General features: G+C 31.4%; 2 protein-coding genes across 2 annotated transcripts; one reads left to right on the forward strand and one right to left on the reverse strand.

Annotated features, from left to right (window-relative positions):
• Positions 1 to 8697: 8697 nt before the first annotated feature.
• LOC130820125 (protein MIZU-KUSSEI 1) lies at positions 8698 to 10036 on the forward strand. Its single transcript, XM_057685381.1, has one exon. The coding sequence runs from the start codon at positions 9031 to 9033 to the stop codon at positions 9913 to 9915; it is 885 nt and encodes a 294-aa protein (XP_057541364.1). The 5' UTR covers positions 8698 to 9030; the 3' UTR covers positions 9916 to 10036.
• Positions 10037 to 14460: 4424 nt separating this feature from the next.
• LOC130818540 (30S ribosomal protein S1, chloroplastic) lies at positions 14461 to 23842 on the reverse strand. The gene is made up of 10 exons (XM_057684707.1): positions 23398 to 23842; positions 21717 to 21876; positions 21394 to 21455; positions 20113 to 20272; positions 19776 to 19896; positions 19374 to 19455; positions 18918 to 19021; positions 15190 to 15268; positions 15044 to 15094; positions 14461 to 14776 (listed from the first exon to the last, which is right to left on the reverse strand). The coding sequence occupies exons 1-10, from the start codon at positions 23689 to 23691 to the stop codon at positions 14693 to 14695; spliced, it is 1197 nt and encodes a 398-aa protein (XP_057540690.1). The 5' UTR covers positions 23692 to 23842; the 3' UTR covers positions 14461 to 14692.
• Positions 23843 to 24098: the final 256 nt, after the last annotated feature.

Here is a 24098-nt window from a genome sequence, read left to right on the forward strand (position 1 = left end):
GGTGTTCAGCGTGCCATCTCATTTCACCGGCCGTAACTCAAGACGCATACAACCGTTGTAAGCTTGGACCTATCGAAAGATATATAAATTGTTTCCTTGGAATTCGTCTATTTCTAACATCGTCTCAGACCCACCTTGTTGTCGAACACGTACGACAGTGTCTTGCATTAGTAGTACAACCCTAGTAGATCATACATCCATTAATGCAACAATCAATCCTCTCTGATGGCAACCCAAGCCCCGCTATTTGCTTCTTTGTGTCGTAAAACCTAGATGTCATCTTTAGATTCTTCATTCTCCCTATAATCGACATCTGAGAGTAATTTTCGCATCCATCATACAGTGGATTATTTGCGGCACTTAACATTTCGAAAAATTTTTTCGCCTCCTGATTCGAATCTTCGAGTATTACATCATTAGGACTGTTCCTCCGCATAACTGTAGTCATTTTGCGGAAAGAAGTTTTGGTACGTGTCCGAAAATCTACTCGCAGCAGCATTATAAACCATACGAACGTAATCATTTTGCGCATTCCCGAACAAACGCGTTATTGTCGCTGCTACCTTCACCGACGGCAATATCGTAATGATACCTCCAATCGTAATAATCTTCAACAAATCCTTTCCTTAACAAATAATCCCTCACATCATTTGGTTTTTTAAAGACAACAGTTTTGCATTTCGCATAAGGACATCTAATTTTAGATGAACAACTTTTTGAAACTGCAAATTTTATAAATTCTTCTAATCCCCTAATAAACTCTATATTAAATGACCCGTCATCAAATTCTCTTTCGTACATCCAGTTTCTATTGTATAAATAATAACTACCATCATTCGTAATTGCGTAAACCTATATTAAATTTTTAAACACAATCAAATATAAATAAACTACTTGTTATAATAAACAAACATAACACATATTAAAATCCAAATTGTAACATAAAATAATCATACATGAATAAAACAAAAAATAAAATTAATCTAATACTCCCTCCGTTCCTATTTGTTCTTCCTATTTGGGTATTTCACAACGATTAAGAAAAAGAGAATCTTCGGTGGTAGTGGGTATTATTTTAATTATATAATAGTGAGAAGTAATGATTGTATTGGAAGTATGAGGTTGTAGTGGGTATTATTTTAATTAAATATTAGTGTGAAGTAATGATTGTATTGAAAGTATGAGAGAGAAAATAATTATAAATAAAAGAAAATGGGTACATTAAAAGAAAAGGGAGATTTTAAAGGGTACAAGTGAGATAAAAACTTTCTAAAAATAGAAAGTATTCTAAAGTGGAAGAACTTTTGAAACTACCCGTTATAGTAATGTGGAAGATCAAAAAGGAACGGAGGGAGTACCATTTATACCTTATAATAATATTACAAATATTACATATATATATATATATATATATATATATATATATATATATATATATATATATATATATATATATATATATATATATATATATAATATATATATATATATATATATATATATATATATATATATATATATATATATATATATAAAATAAAGAACTTTACATATAATTATTATACACGAATACAACGAATAATAAACATACAAATATTACATAATATACATAACATATATAGATAATAACCACAAAAAATTAATTTTAATGCATACGTATATATAATAATAATCATACATCTATAAATTAAATAAATACAATAACAAAAACATTAGAAATATACCTTTTCACGTAACCATGTTTTTTCCGTTCACAAGTAAATACTGCACTTTGAGAAAAAATGTTTTGTTTGCCTATGAACAACTAACACATTTATCTGCATATATAAGTAAACAAGAATCCTTAAGCGACAAAATAGGCGACATTATTCTATTTCTGAAATTAGATTGTCATTTTTTTCCACCAATGTTTTTATGCGACAAAATTTGATTAGGCGACAAACTATGCGACACTGGATTTTTGTCGCACGCCTGTGACAATGGGTTTTGTCGCCTATTTTGTGAAATCAGATTTTCAATTTGTCGCCAACTGGATATGTTTTTATAGTGTTCAAAACAAATCATATTTATTCTAATTTGTAAATATATTCAATTTAAACCCGAATTTAAAATAGATTTACAATTATGTGAAAATTAATGTGGACGCAAAACCTGATATTTTACCCGAAATTGACAAAATTACCCAAATAAACACTTCTAGATATACTGCAAAAATAAACTCTCTTTGTTCTCATTTGATCAATTCGCCGGAAATATTATGTTTAAAGAGATATAAACTTGTACATGATTCTTTGTGGATATTTTTTTTTTGAGTAATTCTTTGTGGATATCTACAAGTTAAATATATTCATGTAAAAATATATTAGATTCGTCTTGAGGTATAAAATTTTATTATGAAGTTTTATAATTTTTTTATGAAAGTTATTAATAGATATGAAGACATAATTTGAAAATTAAAATTGTGAAAAAATAAATGTCAACATTAAATAAAAATAGACCGAGTAATCGTCTGATTTTTCGCAAAGAAAGAGACCAACAAAATACAAATATGATGAAAAAAAAGCCATGTTTTAGTAACAAAAATTTAGAACTCTTAATAATTACGATTTCATTTAAATTGCCTACACTCTTAGGAATTTAATAGTTTCCATCAAATTAATTAACTTTATTGATGTTGGTTCTTAGTTGGTGTAGTTAATTAGTTTGATGAACTTAAAGCATTGATTTATGAGGTATTTTTGTGAGATATCTTTTTTCATGAGACGAACTCAAATAAGAGTACTATATTCACATATATGTATGAAATAAGTTATTTAAACTATTTTTGATGTGCGTTTCTCGGTAAAGACCGTCTCATATAACAATTTATATTGATTTATTTATTTGTTAAATGTTAAGTTTGTTATATAAGATAAAGGAATATTTTGGTCAAAATTAGTTGATAAGCCCAGCCCAATAAGGAGGATAAGTAGGTATGAACGTGCGTGTGATCTTCAAAGCCCAGCCCAGTGAAAAAGGGAGAAAGCAAGGTGTGGGCATTCATAAACTTCATTTGTAGTTAACTTACTCAAGCAAAGGAGGCCCTTATGGTGCTCAAATTCTTCTTTAATGTTAGGTTTTATAATGTGTAGTTATTCATGATTCTCAAACAATCTCATCGTAAAACAATTTTAAATTATAAAAATATAAATCTTAAATAGTTTGACTATTATGAGGGAATTTGCAGTGCGTTGGTAGCCATTATTAAATTATGAAAATATTAATGAAAAATAATGTAATTTTGATGGAAAAATTTCTTTATAGGAAATGGCAATATTCCAGGTCAAACTCGGATCAGATTATACATACTCTAAATTTTCTCTAAATTACAGTGAAACTTTTTTTCACCTCCACCTCCAACTCGTACTCAGATTTTAAGTCCTATAATTTTGCTCTGACTCATTCTCAAACTTTCGATGGAGTGAGATTATGACAACCGACTTTTTTCGAACAATCAAGTTTTTTTAAATGTACATTGATTCATAAAAATAATGGTAATGAGAAACAATGAGCAAATAAACTTATTTACTATGAATTTTTCAATACCATATATGACATATTTCATGAAAATTAACACTATAAATTATTTCTATTATCATCAATTAATATCAACAATCAACCTAGCCACACCTATTTTTATATTACAACTTCCAAACTAGTTTTAGTATGTTGAAATGTACAAAAATAATTAAAACATGAAAAGTGAATTATATATATGTAAGGAGGCTTGGAACTTTTTATATTTTTTGTTTTATTGAAAGAGAAGGCCAAATACATCCCAACAAAGCCAAAAAAAATCAAAAAAAAAAAAAAAAAAAAAAAACAAAATACTAACTTGATGCAGTTCCAATAAAACAAAACACTTTGAATCTAAGGCACTTCAGCGTGCATTTTAAGTAATTGTAGTCACTATAAAATGATTAAAATGGTAATGGAAATTTTGTGTAATTTTAGTGAATAAATCTCTTAGCAAGTTTAGTGGTTATATTTCTTCTATTACAATCATCTCATTTTCTTCATAAAATTTACTTCAATGCATTATTTTCTTCATAAAATTTACTCCAATGCATTATTTTCTTCATAAAATTTACTCCAATGCATTATTTTCTTCATAAAATTTACTCCAATGCATTGTCATTTTGACATGTAGTATTATTACATGGTAATGAAAAAAACTTATGATTAAATTTTTATTACTATAGAAACAACATAATTTAGTCTACTTTAACATACTTCCTCCGTTCCACTATATTTGCTACATTTGACTTTTTACGCAACTTACTGTATTATTTTGTTTATTTATGTATTTAATTATACTCATATAAAAATTATAAAAAGTTAATATTATCAAAGTATGCGATTACACGATTCAAATAAGATCCCACTTGACTATATTTTTTCTTAAATATTTGTCTCAATATATAAAATAAGCTTGAACGATGAATAGTGCCCACAATAAAAATATAGCAAATATTTCAGAAAAGAGAAAGTATAATGAAATAATGTAGCTAGCTAGTAGTAGCCTAGAGTTAAAGACAAGATCACCAAGTTCAATTTCAAGGACGTACGATTGAGATAGAATAACTGTATTAATTGATTAATATAATTAATTAAACACTACTCATAAGTCATAAGCAAACAAAGAGCAGGAACTAAGACTTATAATCTTCTTCACGCAACCACATGCATTATCAGATGTTTCACAAGTCTCACCAATCATAAGAGATCGTGTTAAAAGGAAGGAAACTTCATCTTTCATGTTCGTGCAACGCATTCTCCCTAGTCATTTAAAGCTCTTTTTATCTTTATGATTACGGTTTGATTTTTAATATTTATAGGATATATTGAAAGATTAATTAATTCCTCTTTTCCACTTACACGTAAGTAATTTTTTAATAAAATGAAAATAAAATAATTTTTTTAAAAAAAATTTACTACTTATGACTATTCTCTAAATGTAAAAGTTTATTTTGTTAATATATAGCCATAAGATAAAGACAAAAGTCATATAGGCTATAAATGGAGAAAAAATGAGTTTATAGATGAAATTAAATAAGATAATATGATATCATTGTCAAAAATAGAAACATAAATAGATTAGAGGGATGATTAAAAATATATGAAATAAAGTCCAAAATCATAAAGATAGAAGTGGTGCTTTTTAAGGGCAATAACATAATTGATACATCTGAGTTTAATGGTTTTGAAAAGTTTAGTGGAAATTAACTAAATGAGAAGAATAAGTTTTAAAAAAACAAGGAAGGTGAATTAAGTATGTTGAAAAGATAGAAAATGTGACCTCCATAAAATAAAAACCGAACAAGTCCGATTATCGGATCGATTACAGGTTATATGTTTCATGACGGTTTAAAATTAAATCTTTTGTCTACTTTGGTATTTACATAATTGTAAATCCATTTTAAAGTCGATTCAAAGTCAAGTTCGATTACAAAATCGAACAAATGTCGAATCATCGAGTTTTTTTTTTTAACACCTTTATAGATAACAATAGTTAAAGTAGTATAATTATAATAAGTTAATCCACCAACCCAAAAGAATGTCACAAGCTCTTAAGACGAGGTAAATCTAAAATACTACTAGATCAGAAGGGATCGAATATTATTATATTTTTTATGTATTAAGTTACAAAATTCAATAATAATCAAATTTTTAATCAAATGATTCACCTTATGATGCCTAGATTTAGTCCATCATTTATAGTAAAAACAATTGGATGAAACAGGTAAAAAACTTAGAAAAAAGGAAAAATGATGACTGAAAGTATGATGTAATAAGGCCCCAATAAAAGGTGGTCACTACAACTAAGCACATGGTTGGTTTGTTGAACGTAAATGGATGGGCAGGCTTAGCTTCATAAATCTCATATTCACAGGAAGAAATCCACCACCAAAAATAAAGCTTTACAGGTTGTTACAAGCTAAGTTAGACAGATGAACCAGTAATTTGCATATGACTTGAAAGGAACATCCATCATCTTGTACTTTGTACAGAACAAAATATAGACCAATTGAATTTAGACTATTCCTCCTACTAATCTCAAATAAATAGCTTCAAGTACAGATGGTGAGAATAAAAAAAATTGGGTAAAAATAAAGAATATATAGCTGAAATAAAAAAAATAAGTCAAATGTATAAATGAGAATTAAAGAAAAAGTGTGGATTATAGTCAAAATGAAAGAAAAAATTACCTAAAATAATCCACAATTTTCATGATTTTCATATAATAATCTCACCTATTAATTAACCATGAATAATTCTAACTTTAGGAATATTTGCCAAGAGTAAGCTTGGGTAATCTGGTGACCTACTATAGTATATGATTCCCTAAAAAATTTAAATTGAAAATTAATGTAAAATTAGAGAAAAATTTAAAAAATTTACATAAAAAATTCTAAATAATTAAAAAAATTAGAAACTTTTTAAAATATTTTTTCACTTTTTTTTCGATATATTATTCTAATTTATTTTTTTAAAAAAAATAAAACTTGCTATAACAATTCATTGGGATACCGGGTTTACTCTAGGAAAATACCCTCTAAAGTTGGATTATTCATGGTTAATCAATAGAATGAGATTATTGTAGGAAAATCATGAAAATATTAGATTATTCTAGATAATTTTTCCAAATAAAAATGAGCAAATTCAATAGAGGGCGAACTGTTGGGATGGTTTGTCTCACATCAATGAACTAAAGATGCTGTGCACACTTTATAAGTCATTAAAACCTTCCTCCTATTACCATATATATGACTTTAAAATAATATCTCCTTGACTTGTGTAATGTCTGATCCCCGTGTTATTCCAATTATATACTGTCAATGACAATTAATCCAACTTTATTTAATAAGGACTAAAATTATTATAGCGTGTGGGAAGTTATTATTTGTTAATGCTAACAGTTGATATAAAAATCTGCCCCATATATATCAACTGTTAGCATTAACAGGCTGTTATAATCTAAGCTCCAAATCCTAAAAATTAATAATGACCTTTTTCAATAATATACCCTCATTTTTCTTTTAATTTTAGTCCTTATTAAATAAAGTTGGATTAATTGTCATTGACAGTATATAATTGGAATAACACGGGGATCAGACATTACATAAGTCAAGGAGATATTATCGTAAAGTCATATATATGGTAATAGGAGGAAGGTTTTAATGACTTATAAAGTGTGCACAATATCTTTAATTCATTGATGTGAGACAAACCATCCCAACAGTTCGCCCTCTATTGAATTTGCTCATTTTTATTTGGAAAAATTATCTAGAATAATTTAATATTTTCATGATTTTCCTACAATTATCTCATTCTATTGATTAACCATGAATATATATATATATATATATATATATATATATATATATATGTATATATATAAATATATATATATATATATATATATATATATATGTATATATATAAATATATATATATATATATATATATATATATATATATATATATATATATTATATAAATATATATATATATATATATATATATATATATATATATATGTAATTTCTTACATAAACTAAATTGCATTAGAAAAAGTAGAAAACATGATGGAATGATTGATCAATAAGGAATGGCGTAAAATATAACTACGTTTATTATTATCTAGTATATTATTTTAAATTAGTCATTTTGATGCGTTTTCTATTTTAATTTGACAAGTTTTTAAATATGTTGTAACTAAATAAATGATACAAGGAAGAAAATTTTAATCTATTAGGATTATATTGCATGTGATGAACTTCTTCAACTTCTTTCTTGATCAAGCCCTACTAATTGGTGGGGATTTGTAGAAGTTGGTACTTGTATGATTTTTGGTGATCTCGAAAGAATAGAATGGGACAAAATAAGAAATAGTATACAAAACATACCTACGTTCATTTATTTTAAATTGTCTTAGTTATTTTGATATATTTTTTTAATGTAAGAGTTTTATGGGTAAATTATGCTTTTTCAAATTTGTTGGAATTGAATTGAACTACACCTTTTCTAAAAAAAAATTGAAACTAAACCTAATATTAGGTTTAGTTCAATTTTTATAAAAAGTGAGAGAATGTGATCACATAATTGAACTAAATATTTGATTTTTACTTGAAATAAGGTAGAATATATTTTATAAAAATATTGCAATTAAACTAATTTTTAAGGTCTTATTTGGAGTGACTTCTATAACTAGCAACAAGTAAATCATGTTTTTTTTACCATTTCCCTTGAAAATGCATGTAACCATAAAGATATGAATATAATACGATTTTTAACATTTAATTTCCTATAATTGATATATAGTGAATTTATTTAATATATATTTGTGTTGTCTATAATATACTCTCCCCACAAGATTGTAGAATGTTTGCAATCCTATTTTATCATATATATTTATATAGGTTCTTTTGATTTTCTTAATATTTAATTTTCTAGAGAATACAAACTAGAAATTTCTACTATTGCACTTGTGATTGAAAAAGAAATAGGAGAAACAAATTCCACTAAAGATGAAAAGAAACACTATTTTAATTGATTGATAAAAAGGAGGATATTATGTATGTTATGAACTAAATACTATGTACTAGTAGTGTTTCTTTCTTAAGTTTCATAAAGGTTGTCCCCCACCTCATCCACCTCCATTCCTTAAAAATCATCAATCAATTAAGTAAAATAATCAAAAAGGATAATTTGGGGCACCATTCTAGCCCTTACATTATCCAAGTACCCTTCACTTTAAGGGAGGGTCCTCTTCCTCTCTTTTATCCAATTAAGAAAAAAAAATACAAATTAATAATTGAAATTCCACATTCAACCATCTAATTGGTACTTCCCCCCTTCTTACAAACAAACTTATAAATTAGCTTAAATGATCCATATTTCTATCCTTCCATTCATTCAAAATCTCTACATCCAAAACAATCAAAAACCCTAATTCATCAATTTGATCATTATTATCTAATAAAAAAAATGCCATCAAAATTTTCAATCCCATTTAGAAAAATCCAAAACCCATCATCCTTAATATCTCTACTTAAACAATCAAACCCTAATTATGACACTAACACCAAAAAATCAACTCCAAAACCCTCCTCTTCTAAAGGTGGCCTACTTAAAATGTTCAAACTTTTCCCCCTCCTTACCTCAGGGTGCAAAGTGGTGGCTCTACTAGCCAAATCCCACCACCTCTACCTCCGGCGGCCAATGATATCGGATCATGCAACCATCATAACCCTATTCGGCACACGCCGAGGCCGAATAACCCTAGCCATACAAGAAAACCCTCATGGGATCCCTATCTTTATGGTTGAACTTCCTATACTTTCATCCACATTCTACAAAGAAATGGGTTGTGATATTTTAAGGGTTGCCCTAGAAAGTGAGACTAAAACCCATAAAAAGAAACTTATGGAGGAATTTGTTTGGGCTATTTATTGTAATGGTAGAAAAATGGGATATTCTATTAGAAGAACACAATTTTCTGATGATGAAATACATGTTATGCAAATGCTTCGTGGTGTTTCGATGGGTGTTGGAGTTTTACCAGCACCCTCGTCGAAAAATAATAATCATGGTCATAGTCATGGTCATGAACAACAGCATCGTCATAGTCATTATGATCATAATAATTATAATCATCTTGATAATGATGATTATGATTATTATTATTATGATCATGATGATGAACTGATTAAGATGGAGAAAGATGATAATGGTGATCAATTTACTTATTTAAGAGCAAGATTTGAAAGGGTTGTAGGGTCTAAGGATTCTGAGGCTTTGTATATGATTAATCCTGATCATTCTGATGGACCTGAGTTGAGTATTTTCTTTGTTAGAGGTTCATTTAAATAGAAATTTATTTTATGTTTGTGTTTATGTTAATTATTATTTTTGTTATTTAAGTATTTGGTACTATCTATATAAACACGGTTCAATGTTTTAAATGTTAATTAATAAGAATTTTGATTAAGTATATATTGTAACGATCATATTTGGTTTTTATGATTATTTGTTGAGCTTAATTTCCTAGATTTGTTATATGACACATTACATATTATTCATAGGATGGATAATGTATACTTTTTGTTAGTACAATAACAAAAGTTTTCATGGATGGGAGTACTTGCTGATTAGATATCTTATGAAGCTTATGATATAATAAGACTCAGAAGAAATTCAATTTTCATTTCTTTGTTAAATTTTCATGAAAAATAAAAGTAAAAGTAAAATTTTCATGTTGTTAGATTTAGGGGAACAATATATTTTTCCCAATTACACTCATAAAATTTCATGTCAATATGATATAGTATAGTGTATATCATCTATTTTCCAACATTAATATAATGGGTCTTAGGAATATATACCCTCTTTCTCAGGACATTTTTTAATAAGCATAAATTAATTTTAATTTATTCTATGAGCGAAATATACTAGGTAGTAGGATGATGATGATGAAATTAATTTTAAATAATAAATTAGAACAATATAATTTATCTTTTATTTATTTTTTAATTTATTTTTTCAAATACTTAACTAGTTTTTATTAGTTAGTACAGATAATGATATTTCTTCTCACAAGATCTCATTTTCTGTAGCGACTAATAAAAACCAAAGGACATATATTGTTATTTTTGTTAATTAACGCTCTGAACGAATTAGTTAGTATTTTATAGTTTCTTATTAGTTATTATAAATTTATATATAGTATATATAGATCACCGCAAGCTAATTTGTAAAGAAAACCTAAAATAGGGTCCACTTTCCATATCTTTCCTAAATACTTGTAGTTGTAGGTGGCTCTTATCGTGAGTTGTGAGCTTTTCACAACTCATCGAGATATTTCTGGCTCAACTAACTCGTTTTATTTGCATTGGGTGAGAAAATTGGAGATTCATATCCTAAAAGATCCAAACGATCGATATAATTTATAGATATTTTTATTGGTATAAAACTAAAGAAATTTCTATAAGTGGAGAAACAAATTCTAAGTAAAAGTTTTCAATCAGCTAATTTAAATTTATAATCGATTTTTGTTTATTTTTACTACTGCCTCCTATTCATAGAGAATAAGACATTTTTTTATAGGGCCAATTCACTGAAAATGCCTCATTTTTATTTTTTTGTCATTCTATTTTACCCTTTTACCTTTACTACAACAACACAATAACATATAAATATCAATGTTTGTAAAATCATCCATCTCATTTTAAGCATTAATTACATATGTAGCTTTTAGATGTTATTAATGTATTATGATGTTAATGTATGCTAAATAAATTAGACTTACAAACGTAAGTTGTGATTCAATTACTTAAGATCCTTCTAGTAAGAATTAAAGTAGAATGTAAATTGAAATCAAGTCTTACTCCAACTAAAACTAGTATCATATACATTTATTTAGGGAGATTCTGATCAATTTTCGTTTTTTCTCGGTGGGAAAAGGGGTCTATAATTTGGATCCATCCATAAATTAAGAAAAAAAAAACACTTTATTTAATATTTAGAGAATTATAATAGTATATTTAATATTTAAAAGTCCATAATTAAAATTTCATCTCAAATCTCTTAAATTTTAAATCTTAAGATCGACCCTGATTTAATAATTAAAAGTCCATAATAGCATTTGGGGTGGCTGTGAAGTTCAAGGTGCAACATGTACAATAAATGTGATTATGTGTGTGTTCAATAATTGCTATATGTATGGTTTAAGTCAGTTACAATTAGGGGAGTGTTATTATCATTGAAGGTTTAGAGATTATGAGATGTTCCTGATTAGAAATAATTAAATTAAATACCTAATTGAAATTAAATGCTAAATTGATGGTTGAAAATACCTAAAATGGTGAGAAATAATAATATGGATACATATTAAAGAGCTAGTATATTTAAATGAGACATTTAATAAAATAGGACTTTAGGAGGGACTAGGGAGTATAAATGTTACTCCATATCATGGCCGTCGACTAGTAAAGGTAAAGTGGACTACTATCCAGGAGCCTCAAATTTTTCAGGTTCCAAAAATGTATTTTTAAATACAAAGTTGACATTAATTTGAATTAAACTTATACGTAATTTATATTTTTTGCTAAATAATATTATGAGTTATTTGGGGCTTTTTTTATTTCTTGGTCTAGAGTCCAAAAATAAACAAGACAACCCTGCTCCATATACAAAGTCTTCCTTTGGCATGTTAAGGCTTCCAATAAGCAGGCACAAGTATGTCTCCCTTGAATCAAGGGGGTCTTGGCACTAGAGACAAGCTTGCTAATATGGGCATGGATGATGTGGATGACAAATGCGAGCACGATGAGAGCCACAACCATATTTTCCTCCAATGCAAATAGAGGCCCTATCCCCTTTATGAGATGTTCAAAGCACATAAATAGCAAGGCTTGGACCCTTAAATGGTGAGAAGAGGTGTAAAATGATAAAGAAAAACGCATATATGGACACACAGTAAAAAGATTAATATTTTGATAAACAAAACACACATAACAAAATGTATGGTGTCTTGGACACCTTCCACTCAAAATAGAATATGTTTCATTTCTATGATTCATCAATGCAATAATTGTATACCACTCGCAAACAATGAACTAACTCAAGTTGAGCTCAAGTTTTACTCTTTTAATAGAGATGCCATACTGATCATGATATTATATATGGGAAACACACTCTAGACTCTCAAACCATATTTAATTCTCTCTATGTATTAGCATCAGCATTCTAATACTACTTCAGACCTTTTATACAGCTCATGATATTGTTTAAAGAACTCTAGCAAAAGAAATAGCGTGTCTCAAGCTTTGCAACCAAAAAAGGTTAACACATTTGGATTTCTGACTGCGTGTGCTCGTTTAGACTCTTTAGATGTTTGATGTTGCATTTTGCCTTGTTCAAGGCAACCATGTTGAAACACCTATTTGCTCCCGCTCCCTAAAAGAATCAACTTCATGCAACGTCCTCCCTCTTGCATTATGATTGGCACTTGCTCTAACTATGATCCTTTTGTATAGTATCAGCATACTCTTTGAGCTTTCTTTTGGTCTAAAAGGTGTACCCTATGCTTTTGATCCGCTAAGTTGTAGTATATTCTTCATAATAAATTATTTTCTTTATTTCAAAAAAATAGTATTCCACTTTACTTTTGGTGTATCAATAATTTGTAGTGTGTTAAAACTTTCCTAACTCACAACTTAAATGACTATTTCGAGTACCATCAACTTTTCCCTTTTTCCTTCTCCCTTGTTTATAATTTGGTGGGTTGTAACTTTCAAAGCAAACTAAGAGGATTGTTTGTGGATGTTACTTAGCCAATTTCCAATTACTTTTTTGTCACAAAATATGGTGAGAAAAAACATGGGCCCTTTAAATGAATGGTATTGTAAAGATAAGGGCAATGGATTGATATATTGGAAGTCGGAAAAGAAGAAAGAAAAAAAGGTAATATGAAAGTGTACTGTTAATGTTGGGGAATGCATGTGCTTCTCTGATCACTATTCACTCCTCCATCCTCTCTAACAAATTAAATAAATACTTTTAAGTAGTGGGTTATTTAAAAATTACAATATAGTATAGACGGTATATATGGTGAGATCATATCTAAAAATAAAAATTAAATAAATTTATTGGGACGAACTAAAATAAAAATGGAATAAATTGATTGGGATGGAGGAGTATATAGCATATCAACACCTCTTTGCTCTTTTATTATACATCTACTTTATAATCAAATCTCAATAACGCTTAAATTATGTTACTCTTCATTGATGATGAGTGACTAGATAGGTGATTTTAATTGGAGACTTTTGTTATGGGCCATGTCAATTTGAATTGCTGAGAAAATTATTGACAATCAACAGTCTATTACCCCATTTTATCACGTGGTTTCCACCTAAACGGAATTTATGTAGTCTGAACTAGGCCAATTTATTATATACAAGGAGAGAAAAGAGCTTTTCTTGAACATTCATGAAAATATATAAAAAAAAGCTTACATCCTCATAGAGTTTCCATAAAATCATTTCAACCTTTATAAACCAGTTCGACATCCAAATAACGTAGTTCTAAAGTGGTTATCGATGAACAAATACTTGATTTTTCAAGCATGCTTGCATTGCCAAGAGTGAATATCAATCGATCAAGATACTTTCACAATTCATTCAAATCGAGTTGTATGTGTTGTCGGGTGTAATGTTGATTCTGCAAATGAGGATGAACCTCAATAGATACTACCAGTAGTTTTCCCAACTCAATCATTAGTCAATCTTGTGTCTTTCTTATGACTAGAGGGTTATTCTGACAAGTACTCGCTTCTGACCTATTAAAATTGTTACATTTAACTAAAAAAGCATTTATGCAATTTCTCTTCAACACTTCAAGATGAGGCATAAACTATTTAACCATCCAAATTCTCTCTTTCTCCTTTCATTTCAAGTACTTTTCATGTATGCAACATCACCATGTATATCAATTAATCAATCATAGAACGATCAACAAAATACATTGAGTAACTAATATGGGAAAGATTTATAAATGCACTGATGTGCATGCATATAGTATTACATGTACTGTACACCGTTAAAACGTTGTTTCAGTGTTCTACAACGATGATGTTGTCGATATCTTATCAAGGAACACGTTCGAGAACCCGCTGCAAAGCTTTTTTAATTCCTTCTTGATCAAGTGTTGTAGTCATCTGTATTTCTTGAACCTTAACGAGACAAGAACGAACTTTTAACACACAGTCGAATACTTAATGAAGGGATCACAAAATATTCCCAATAAACAAGAGGTACTATTGAAAGAAAAACCCTCAAGATTGGATGGTTTTTCCCATCTAACATAAGATTAGGGTGAATCTAGGATACTTATTTAGGCCGGTCGAACACTCTTCTCTGAATGTGTATTAAACCTACACGACTGTCTTTTTCTGTCTTATATGTTATACGAATTAATATTAATGGAGTATTCTACGCACCTGCCTTCCAGCACGAGCAAGTAAAGTGTATTGGTTATCGGTTGCGGGTGCCTGTTGAATCACAGCAAACATTTTCACACTTAGTTAAAGACGAAGTATATAAGAACGTTTGAATGTTTTAGATGGAATAAGCGAAAGACACCGACATTAGAAAGCCAGAGCTGGAGATCTTGTGAGACCACACGCTTCTCGAAACCTTGCCGTCTGACTCTGACTTCAGCAATACTGCACAATTTATGGTAGAAAAACTAAATTTAGAAAATTTACATGATAGTAGAACATTGTAAAGCATGTTAGTATTTGAACTGAACTTTGTGTTTCACACACAACAGAAATGTGTTTTACATAAATTGAAGCGAGAGGTTATTAGATGTAATGTAGCAAAAGACTAGTGAGTATATGGTTATTGAGGAAAAAAAAAACCAGCAAGTTTTTTCTCATAGGTTATGGTTGGTTCTGAAGAGAACCATTTTCGGGGCATTGTATAACTTGTGACAAGAGGTAATCAATGGTCTGAGAGGCCATTTTCAGCCCTGATCCAGCCCCTTTTTAGAAGGGTTGAAAAAATGCGTTTTGTTCAGTCAAGCCTCAAATCTCAACATGATGGAGGTGATTTCACCTCCTAGCGTACTCCTTGGCTTGCATGTTTGAGAACGAGGTTGTGAGTGCAAGGAAGTATGAGGGCTTATGTTTCACTTGATGAAGTGATCAAAGTGGGAGACTTAGTGTGCCTTGATGAAGGCAACGGAGTGCTCATGGAAGGTTTTGAGGCCTGCTCGAGTGGTCGAGCTTGATGGGCTCGGTCGAGCCAAGCAGGGGCAGCAAGACAGAAGCTACTAGACTCTCGCTCGGGTGATCGAGCGGATCTTGCTCGGGTCAAGCAACGATCAGCTCCTCACAGTACGCGTTTCTGTTTTATGTCCGATTCTTTGTGGGCTTTTGTGGGTTTGTCCTAAGGCTCCCAAATATGTCATGGGACTATATAAGGGGTCTTAGGAGTGTATTAGGGAGAGTGTGAGAGCCTAATACTAAGAGATTACTAGGGTTTAGCCAAGAGAGTTTTTCTCCACTTGTATTAGGGCATTTGAGGGAGATTGACATCAAGATTCAATCTTTTGCTTTGAGAGTGTGTTCTTGAAGCTTGTAAGGTGAGTCATTAATGTATTCTTGTTTGTATTAATGATAAGATACTTTATTTGTGGGTAAGGTATCATTAGATACCTCATATATTGTGTGTTGCTGCCATTGTTGTTGCTTGCTCTGTTTTTGTGGTTTACTTTGCATTAGTTTGTTTCTTGTTTCTTCACCATTGCATTAGCATATATTTAAATGGTTTTAAAAAGGTCTACAAATGGGCTTTTGTGAATTTTAAAATATGGGCTGAATATGGACTGAATATGGACTTTGGTCTATTTTGTCGTATTCAACCTGCATCATACTTTTAGAGCATGTATCCGGCCCGAACCATTTTTATTTGAGCATGGCCGGCCCATTGAACACCTCTACTTATGAGGCGGAGATAGGCATGGCCACGAGGCGGGTTACCCGGAATCGAACTGGTCCCGAACCACTTGGAACCGGAACCGTTTGCGACAGGTTCCGAACCGCGAAACCGTGAAATCGCCGGAAAAAAATTGCCGGAACCGTGAAACCGCCGGAAAAAACCGTCGTGAACCGGGTAAAAAAACCCGCGGTTTGGAACCGGAACCGGTCCAACGGTTCCATGGAACCGGAACCGGTCCGGTTGAACCGGCCCACTGGTTCGCCAAAACTAGCCGTTTTATTAGAACCAATTAGGGATATAGTGAAATGGCTTAGGATCGGAAAGATAAAAAGACGATATAAACAATTATGTGACCAATACCAACTTAAAAAAGTGTATTGGTCATTAGATACTCCTACACGTTGGGGCTCAACCAACGATTTATTAAGAAAGGCGATTGCTTATCGCCCAGTAATAACACAACCATATAGTGAGTGTACAGATAGTTTCATAGCTGATGACACTTGGGAATTAGCAATAGGTATACATAACATATTAGAAGCGTATGACCACGCGACTAAGATTTTTTCTTATGTTTATGAACCGAACGTTCACTTAGTAATAAGTGAATGTATTACTATTTTTTATCATCTACTTAAACATACACATGAATATACTAACCCACAATTAAGGCCGATTCTTGCAGATATGATGGAAAAATGGAAATCATATTTTACCGATTTTCCTTATATTTATGGAATCGCAACCATTTTGGACCCACGTTTTAAAACTGAGGTCCTAACTAAAGTAATAGGATTTTATTATCACTCGTTAGATCGCCCGTCTTCTGATGTACAATATTATGTAGGAACATGTAAAAAATATTTAGCTGAACTCTATGATTTTTACGCTAGTGTATATAACCCGAAACGCGATATGTCTAGGCGTGCTAGCGTTTCGGCTCGTCCCACTTTCTATAATTCAGTAATAGCTAACATAATGACTCAAGATGATAGTTTTGTAGGATCTTCTTCTTCCTCGACCACATATTTAGAATTAGATAGTTATCTTAAACACCACTTTGAAATAGACCCAAGTGTCTATAATATTTTGGAGTGGTGGAAAGAAAAATCTTTTAAATTTCCCATTTTATCGAGAATTGCAAAGGATATCCTTGCAATTCCCGCGTCAACTATTGCGTCGGAGTCTGCTTTTAGTGCAGGTAGAAGAGTTTTGGACGAAAAGCGATCTCGTCTTGCTCCACATAGTATTCAAATATGTGTTTGCAAGAAAGATTGGGATCAAGCGGAGATTCGAACACAAGGACTAAGGAACGATGATGATCAAGACGACGATGATGATCCATGGATGATGATGGATACAACTTCATCATCGTCAGGAGGAGAGTCAGCGGAAGCATCTAATCAACCACATGATGATGACGAAGACGAATAGGATCAATCCGACAAGCGACAACGATGAATCAACACTCAACAACTATAAATAAAAGGTATGACAAAGAACTACGTGGGCTTTGATTCCTTCGGGATACGTAGGCAGCTTAGTATTCATTTGGGTACTAGGTTCAAGTCCATTTTCTCCCTCTTTTTTTATTAATCATCTTTATCGACATTATCATTGATTCGTTTCTTATTAATTTATTTTTTTCCATTCTTTTTAGTAAATATTTCAATAACGATGACAACTTGACATGCAATGAATTTCGCTAATAATCAAGTAATCATCAAAGGTACGTCCGCGATATTATAGTATTTTTTTATTATACAAAAATTTAAAGAAAAAATTAAAATGGAACCGATGGTCCGACCCGCCCGTCCCGTGAGTTGGAACCGCCGGAACCGCCTCATGAACCGCCAAGGAACCGTTTGGAACCGCCCGGAACCGGAACCGGAACCGGAACCGGAACCGTTCGCGACAGGTTCCAAATGGAACCGGAACCGGGTGGAACCGGAACGGAACCGGACCAACCCAGACCGTGGCCATGCCTAGGCGGAGAAATTAAATGAGTTGAAAATTCCAATCGTGAATAGTTTACCGGGGTAGAAATCATTTCGCAATTTTAAGGATAATGCAACATTTTCCTCATTTTCCTTCTCTCCTTCAACAGATGCCATTCCTAGTTTTCCTTTTCTCCTCACAGTTCTAACTAAGAACCAAAGAAAGGAAGTTAAAAACAACCGATTTTTCCCTTGAAAAATAAGTGACTACAGGAAACAAAATCATTTTCAAGATGTTTTCGGTTGAACAAATCATTTAAAAACTCGCGCGTACTTTGACAATGTTGGAAAATATTCATGCAATTTTTAACTGCTTAAAAACTAGGAATGTAGGAATGATAAATTTTCATGTAAATGGTTGGAAAAGAAATACCCGTCTTCTTTTAACAACTCCTGAAATATTTCTTCGAGTCCAGGAAGTGGTTGGATATCATAGCTTTCACTTGTGCTTGTAGAACCGGGACGTGCTGCACCATCCTGTTCACAAATCATATAGAAGTAGGACATTTTACTTGGATTGGCAAAAAGTGTTCCTTATTACGAAGGGCCATTCTTTGGTCTCGAATTATAATGGACTATATTAAGATAGCTTATTAAACCTTGTGCTCTTATTTATGTGAAGTTGCATATGACAGTTGCTACCAAGAGTTAATCGGAAATAAGCTCTTTGTTATCAACAAGGGTCAGATTGCTACATTCAACCCTCAAACCCTACTTAGGTGGGAGTCCTTATTGGCATTGGGATAATGGACTGTTGTTGTACTTAGATTGATAAAAGACATGTTTAACCACGTAATGAAGGAAAAGATGATTTCCATGTTGGTCATACCTGAGGAATAACTTTGTCCAAGGTCTCGAACAATGGATCTTCCTCCAATTGCCTGATTGACAATGTAATCCTTGACTTCTCCCTGTATTTATAAACAATATTGAGGAATCACTCGATATAGCATGCACAGTTGCACACATGACACAATCGAGAATAAACAACCTTTTATACAATCACCACCAACCAATGTGGTTGCCAACTAGATGTTTTAGCCAATGGAATACGTAATTCCAGATCTCGTTAACTATTGCCTAGTCAAGCTTAACGGCCACCCACGTTTGGACATTTTACTAAAATAAGTTTAACAAGGTGAGCTACGGGTTAAGTTTATAGAAGTTTAAAGTTCATATACAGGTTATAAGTAGTCGCACTTATAAAAGCAAATTATATTTAGGCTCTCACCTGTTAATTTGTACAACCTTAACTTTCACAATATCACCCACTCTTAAAGCATCTCTGACATCTTGAACATAATCCCACGAAACCTCCGAAACATGTACCAAGCCAGTAAGATGGTATTTTCCTGCATTTTCTTCACATATTAGGAAATAACAAGCCATTACCCCAATTGCAAATGGCTCCCTCCTAGGCGGGTTTTGGGTGGCCAAATGTACGCAATCTTACTCTTGTAATAACAAAAAGGGTGTTTCAAATTGACCATTGATCATACATCACGAAAGGATGCCAAAACTTCATGAGAAAACTATTAAAGTAACAAAGGGTTGAAGCATAAATATACCATCAGGAAAGCGCAGATGAATAAAGGCACCATAGTCCTCGACCACACCAACCATACCCTCAAAGATGTCCCCTTCATTGATCTTCTCGGAATATTTTGACCAAGTGGCCTCCTTCTCAGAGAATATCAATTTCTTGCTCTCCTCCTCCACCTCAATTACCTGTTCCAACAACGGCATAGAAAAAAAATTGATGACAAGCTAAGAGAGTTGGAATATAAAACTATTCTCATGCTGAAAGTAAGGTGGATCAAGATTTTACTCCAGGACCCTAACGGCCTGTTTGATTAATGGTACTATTTGGTGGTAATGAGTATGATTTGTAGTGTAAATTTTCATAATATTTATCATGTCGATTCTATAGAAATAAAAGTTTGATCATAAAAAAGTATTTTTGTTCATAATTTTCCATTATCACCAATACCACATTTCAAATGATAATGTATTGGAATGAATTTTGTGAAGAAAATAAGATTGTTTAAAGATAATAAGCATGGCCAATAAGTTTGTCAATAGACGGTCCTACCAAAATCAAACTAACTTTTCCATTACCATTTCCACCATTTAGTATCGACTACCAAACAGGCCGTAAATGTTGGGCCAAATCTAGATAGTGTATCATGTAAAGTTTCTTCCCAGTTATGTTGTATGTATATGTTAGTCTTTCCTCAAAGATAATATTAATTACCTTTAGCATGTGATTCAAAGTTAAACCAATTTTGATTATTGGTTAAGGGAATTCCCTACACGCGAGAGAGGAGGGGAAAATCAATCTTTCTTGTAGGTGATGAGAATCAAATCTCTATCACAAGGGGTGGAAGAAAGCATTCAACCACTAAGCCAATACATGATTCTCAAAGATAAAGCAATAAAATAGAATGTTTTCTTGGTTTTATTATAAGACAACGACAAGACTAAAACAAATACATAAGTCGGCTGAAAAAATAACCGAGAAGGCCCAACACATGCTTCTTCTACTACAAGTGGAATATACTTTCTTCCTTATTTTCAAAGCTACCAGAAAGGCACCAGCACTTACGGTCGCAAAAGGAGTAATTTGTATCACACGGTTCCAAAGTGAGATGCTATGTTACTTGGACTCGGGTACTGATGTTGGATATTGGTACGTGTCCAAGCGTCCGATATGTCTAAATATTCAATTTTACGCCTAAAATGAAGTGTCTAAGTCCCATACCAATGTCCGAGGATCAAAGATCGGACACGAATACGTGAAGCAAAATGAAAAATCTGAGTAACATAAGTGAGATGCTAATGCTAGTTACCTTCATTTGAATATCAGATCCAATAAGCCCTCTTGCAATCTGTTGTATAGTCTTCTTTGGTTCTACAGCAAAAGTAAGACAGAATCGTTACTAAACATAGAAAAAACTTTGCTTGATCCATCACATCTAAACATTCATGTACTACGACAATGTAAAATTAGTTCAATTTAAACAACCGAATAAAAACTTCATGTTATTACTTTTATGATTTTGAAGGGGGGAAAAAGGGATAAACTCAAACTTGCAACTAGAATGAAAAGCCATCCCTTAGCATCAACAAAATACTTTATCCAGAAACAAATGAAGAAAACAAAGTTAAGTACCTTTACAAGAGTAAGAGGGGCTCAACTGTGGAAAAGGAAGGAAACCGATAAGCGAGTAGAAACGAACTAGCAAACCACCATTATTGAAACCTTCAATTCTTCCCTCATAGATGGATCCAGTTTCTTTATACTTCTTAGCTGCCTCCCAGTCAGCAGGCCTCTATTTCTTCATGGCAATAGATGCATTAGCATATAGAAAAATACAAACATCCAACTTCAAATAAATGAGTCTCAAAACTTCATTATTTACATCATCGTCAACATCATCTCAATGCTTACAAGGTATCAATAGGCTTCAGGGGTAGAAGTGTGAAACACAAAACTATGCCTAGTACCGCATTCCAAACCGTGTACCGAAACGGTACATGAACGCAATTTGAAACACTAAATTAATGTTTCTCGTTTCTTGTTCGCATCAAAATGGAAGAACTTGCTTTTATCTTTTTCTTTAATAGTTGCTGTTATATTATGTTCTACATTTGGGATCATACAAGACTTTTGATTACCAATTAGAGTTATAGTTATATTCCTACTTACCATTAATGTATTTTGACAACAACATGACCCTATCTTAGCTTCTATAGGATCAATTTCGCTTCCTAAGATTCGAAACACCAAATTAACGCTTGTTGTTTCTCGTTTTGTTTATCGTATTGAATCCAGATTTTTTCGTGTAACACTGGTCTCAATTCTACACAAAGAAAGAAATATCTCCCATTTACAGTCAACATGGTATTCTTATTCATAATAAGCATGTATTTGAAACCTCACACAACCATTTTAGTCTATGTCATCATAATCCAATTCCAAATACCAAAAACAGTGAAGCCTAACTTCATTGTCAAAATGGACAATCAATATAAAACTTCAATCAGCTATACTTATTTTAAAAAAGCCATGAAAATTGTGAAGTTCACACATTTTATAAGGAACCCAATGCTCATCTTTAAAAGCCATGTAAGTTGTGAAGTTCACACATTCACATAGAACTTCTCAACACTTCGGCATTTCACATTATTCCCATCGAAAAAATTCCTACACTTAAAATTTCCAATTTAAAATGGTTCATTAAATCATGTCAACAACAACGCTAAAGTACTAATTCCAAAAGATTGAGATCGATTATCATAAAATCATGTGTATTTTTTATTTATCTAAGTTAAACATGATGTTTTTTATCACCAAGGGTCAACCGACCCTAAACCTTGAATTTGCTATTCCTCAAAATGTCTAAAAAATAGCCCAAAACCGACCATCAGTCTTTTTTGATTTACGACCCTAAACCTTGCTTGGGTGGAAGCCATTAGTGGCATTAGGTTAATGGAATGTAATTTAGTATTTCCAACTCTCAATTACCAAACCAGCACTTATCCTGTAAACAAGGATATAACCCTTATTCTACATATTATGGTACATCCAATCACACAAAATATTGTCAAATAAAAAACATTCACCCTTACACAAACAATTGTTTTCCTACCAAAACTTTCAGCTAATTACATCTTCGCAAGATACTATCATAATCAGCTTCTGGAAGTGGGTATTAAAAAATCTTGCTTTCATCAATAATTTCATCAAAATCCATAACCAAACTCTATCACAACTATCAAAAATGCAATCTTTCAATAAGAATCTTTAAAAAAACACAAAAAGTAGTATTGAAGACTTAAATGAAACTCACCCGAATAGGACGAGTGGGTTCCGAATCAGGAGAAAGAGGACTACCATCCAAATTTTCAGCAATTTGAGCATCAGAAGGAGAATTAATTTGAGTTGCATGAAATGGGTATTTAGAAATTCCACATTTTCTGCAGAAATTCAGGAGATTATTACTACTAGTATATGGGAAGTAATTATATGAAGCATAAGATAAGGCACAAGAACTAATAGTTGAATCATTGGGTGAAATTTGTGAATTAAAACAAAAGCTCGATATTGAACCAACTCCTAAAGATGATACATTAAAAATTGGCATTTCCTTAATTTTTGGGTAGGAAAAATTATGGATTTTTTTAAGTATATTTTAGTTGGTTAGTGCCATTGGAGTAAACTTTGAATATGTTGTTCTTGGTGAATGGGAATGAACAAAAGATTATGTTGCATTTTATCTTTTTTTTTAAAAAAAAAAAAAATCTTTGAGGTATGTGTCTCTTTTATGCCCACAAAAATAGGGTACTATTGAATTATTGTCCCATTCCCTTGTATGATGTATCACTCAATTTATGTTAAAATGTGAGTGGATGGATAATTTCAAAAATCCATAGTCAATGAAACTTTGGAATTGTGGTTTGAATCTATACAGAATTTATAAATTTTAATATTTTATCATAATGTAATAGAATTTTGTGTTAAATTATGTAGATTTTTCTTATTTAAAACTCT

Source organism: Amaranthus tricolor, chromosome 1 (genome assembly GCF_026212465.1).
Source record: "Amaranthus tricolor cultivar Red isolate AtriRed21 chromosome 1, ASM2621246v1, whole genome shotgun sequence".
NCBI lineage: Eukaryota > Viridiplantae > Streptophyta > Magnoliopsida > Caryophyllales > Amaranthaceae > Amaranthus > Amaranthus tricolor.

Coding starts and splice junctions, on each gene's coding strand:
- LOC130820125 (XM_057685381.1), top strand. CDS start 9,031: ATGCCATCAAAATTTTCAATCCCATTTAGAAAAATCCAAAACCCATCA.
- LOC130818540 (XM_057684707.1), bottom strand. CDS start 23,691: ATGCCAATTTTTAATGTATCATCTTTAGGAGTTGGTTCAATATCGAGC. Junction 21,456..21,716: donor CCCCTCTTACTCTTGTAAAG/GTACTTAACTTT, acceptor CTTTTGCTGTAG/AACCAAAGAAGACTATACAA. Junction 14,777..15,043: donor TTGCTCGTGCTGGAAGGCAG/GTGCGTAGAATA, acceptor TGTCTCGTTAAG/GTTCAAGAAATACAGATGAC.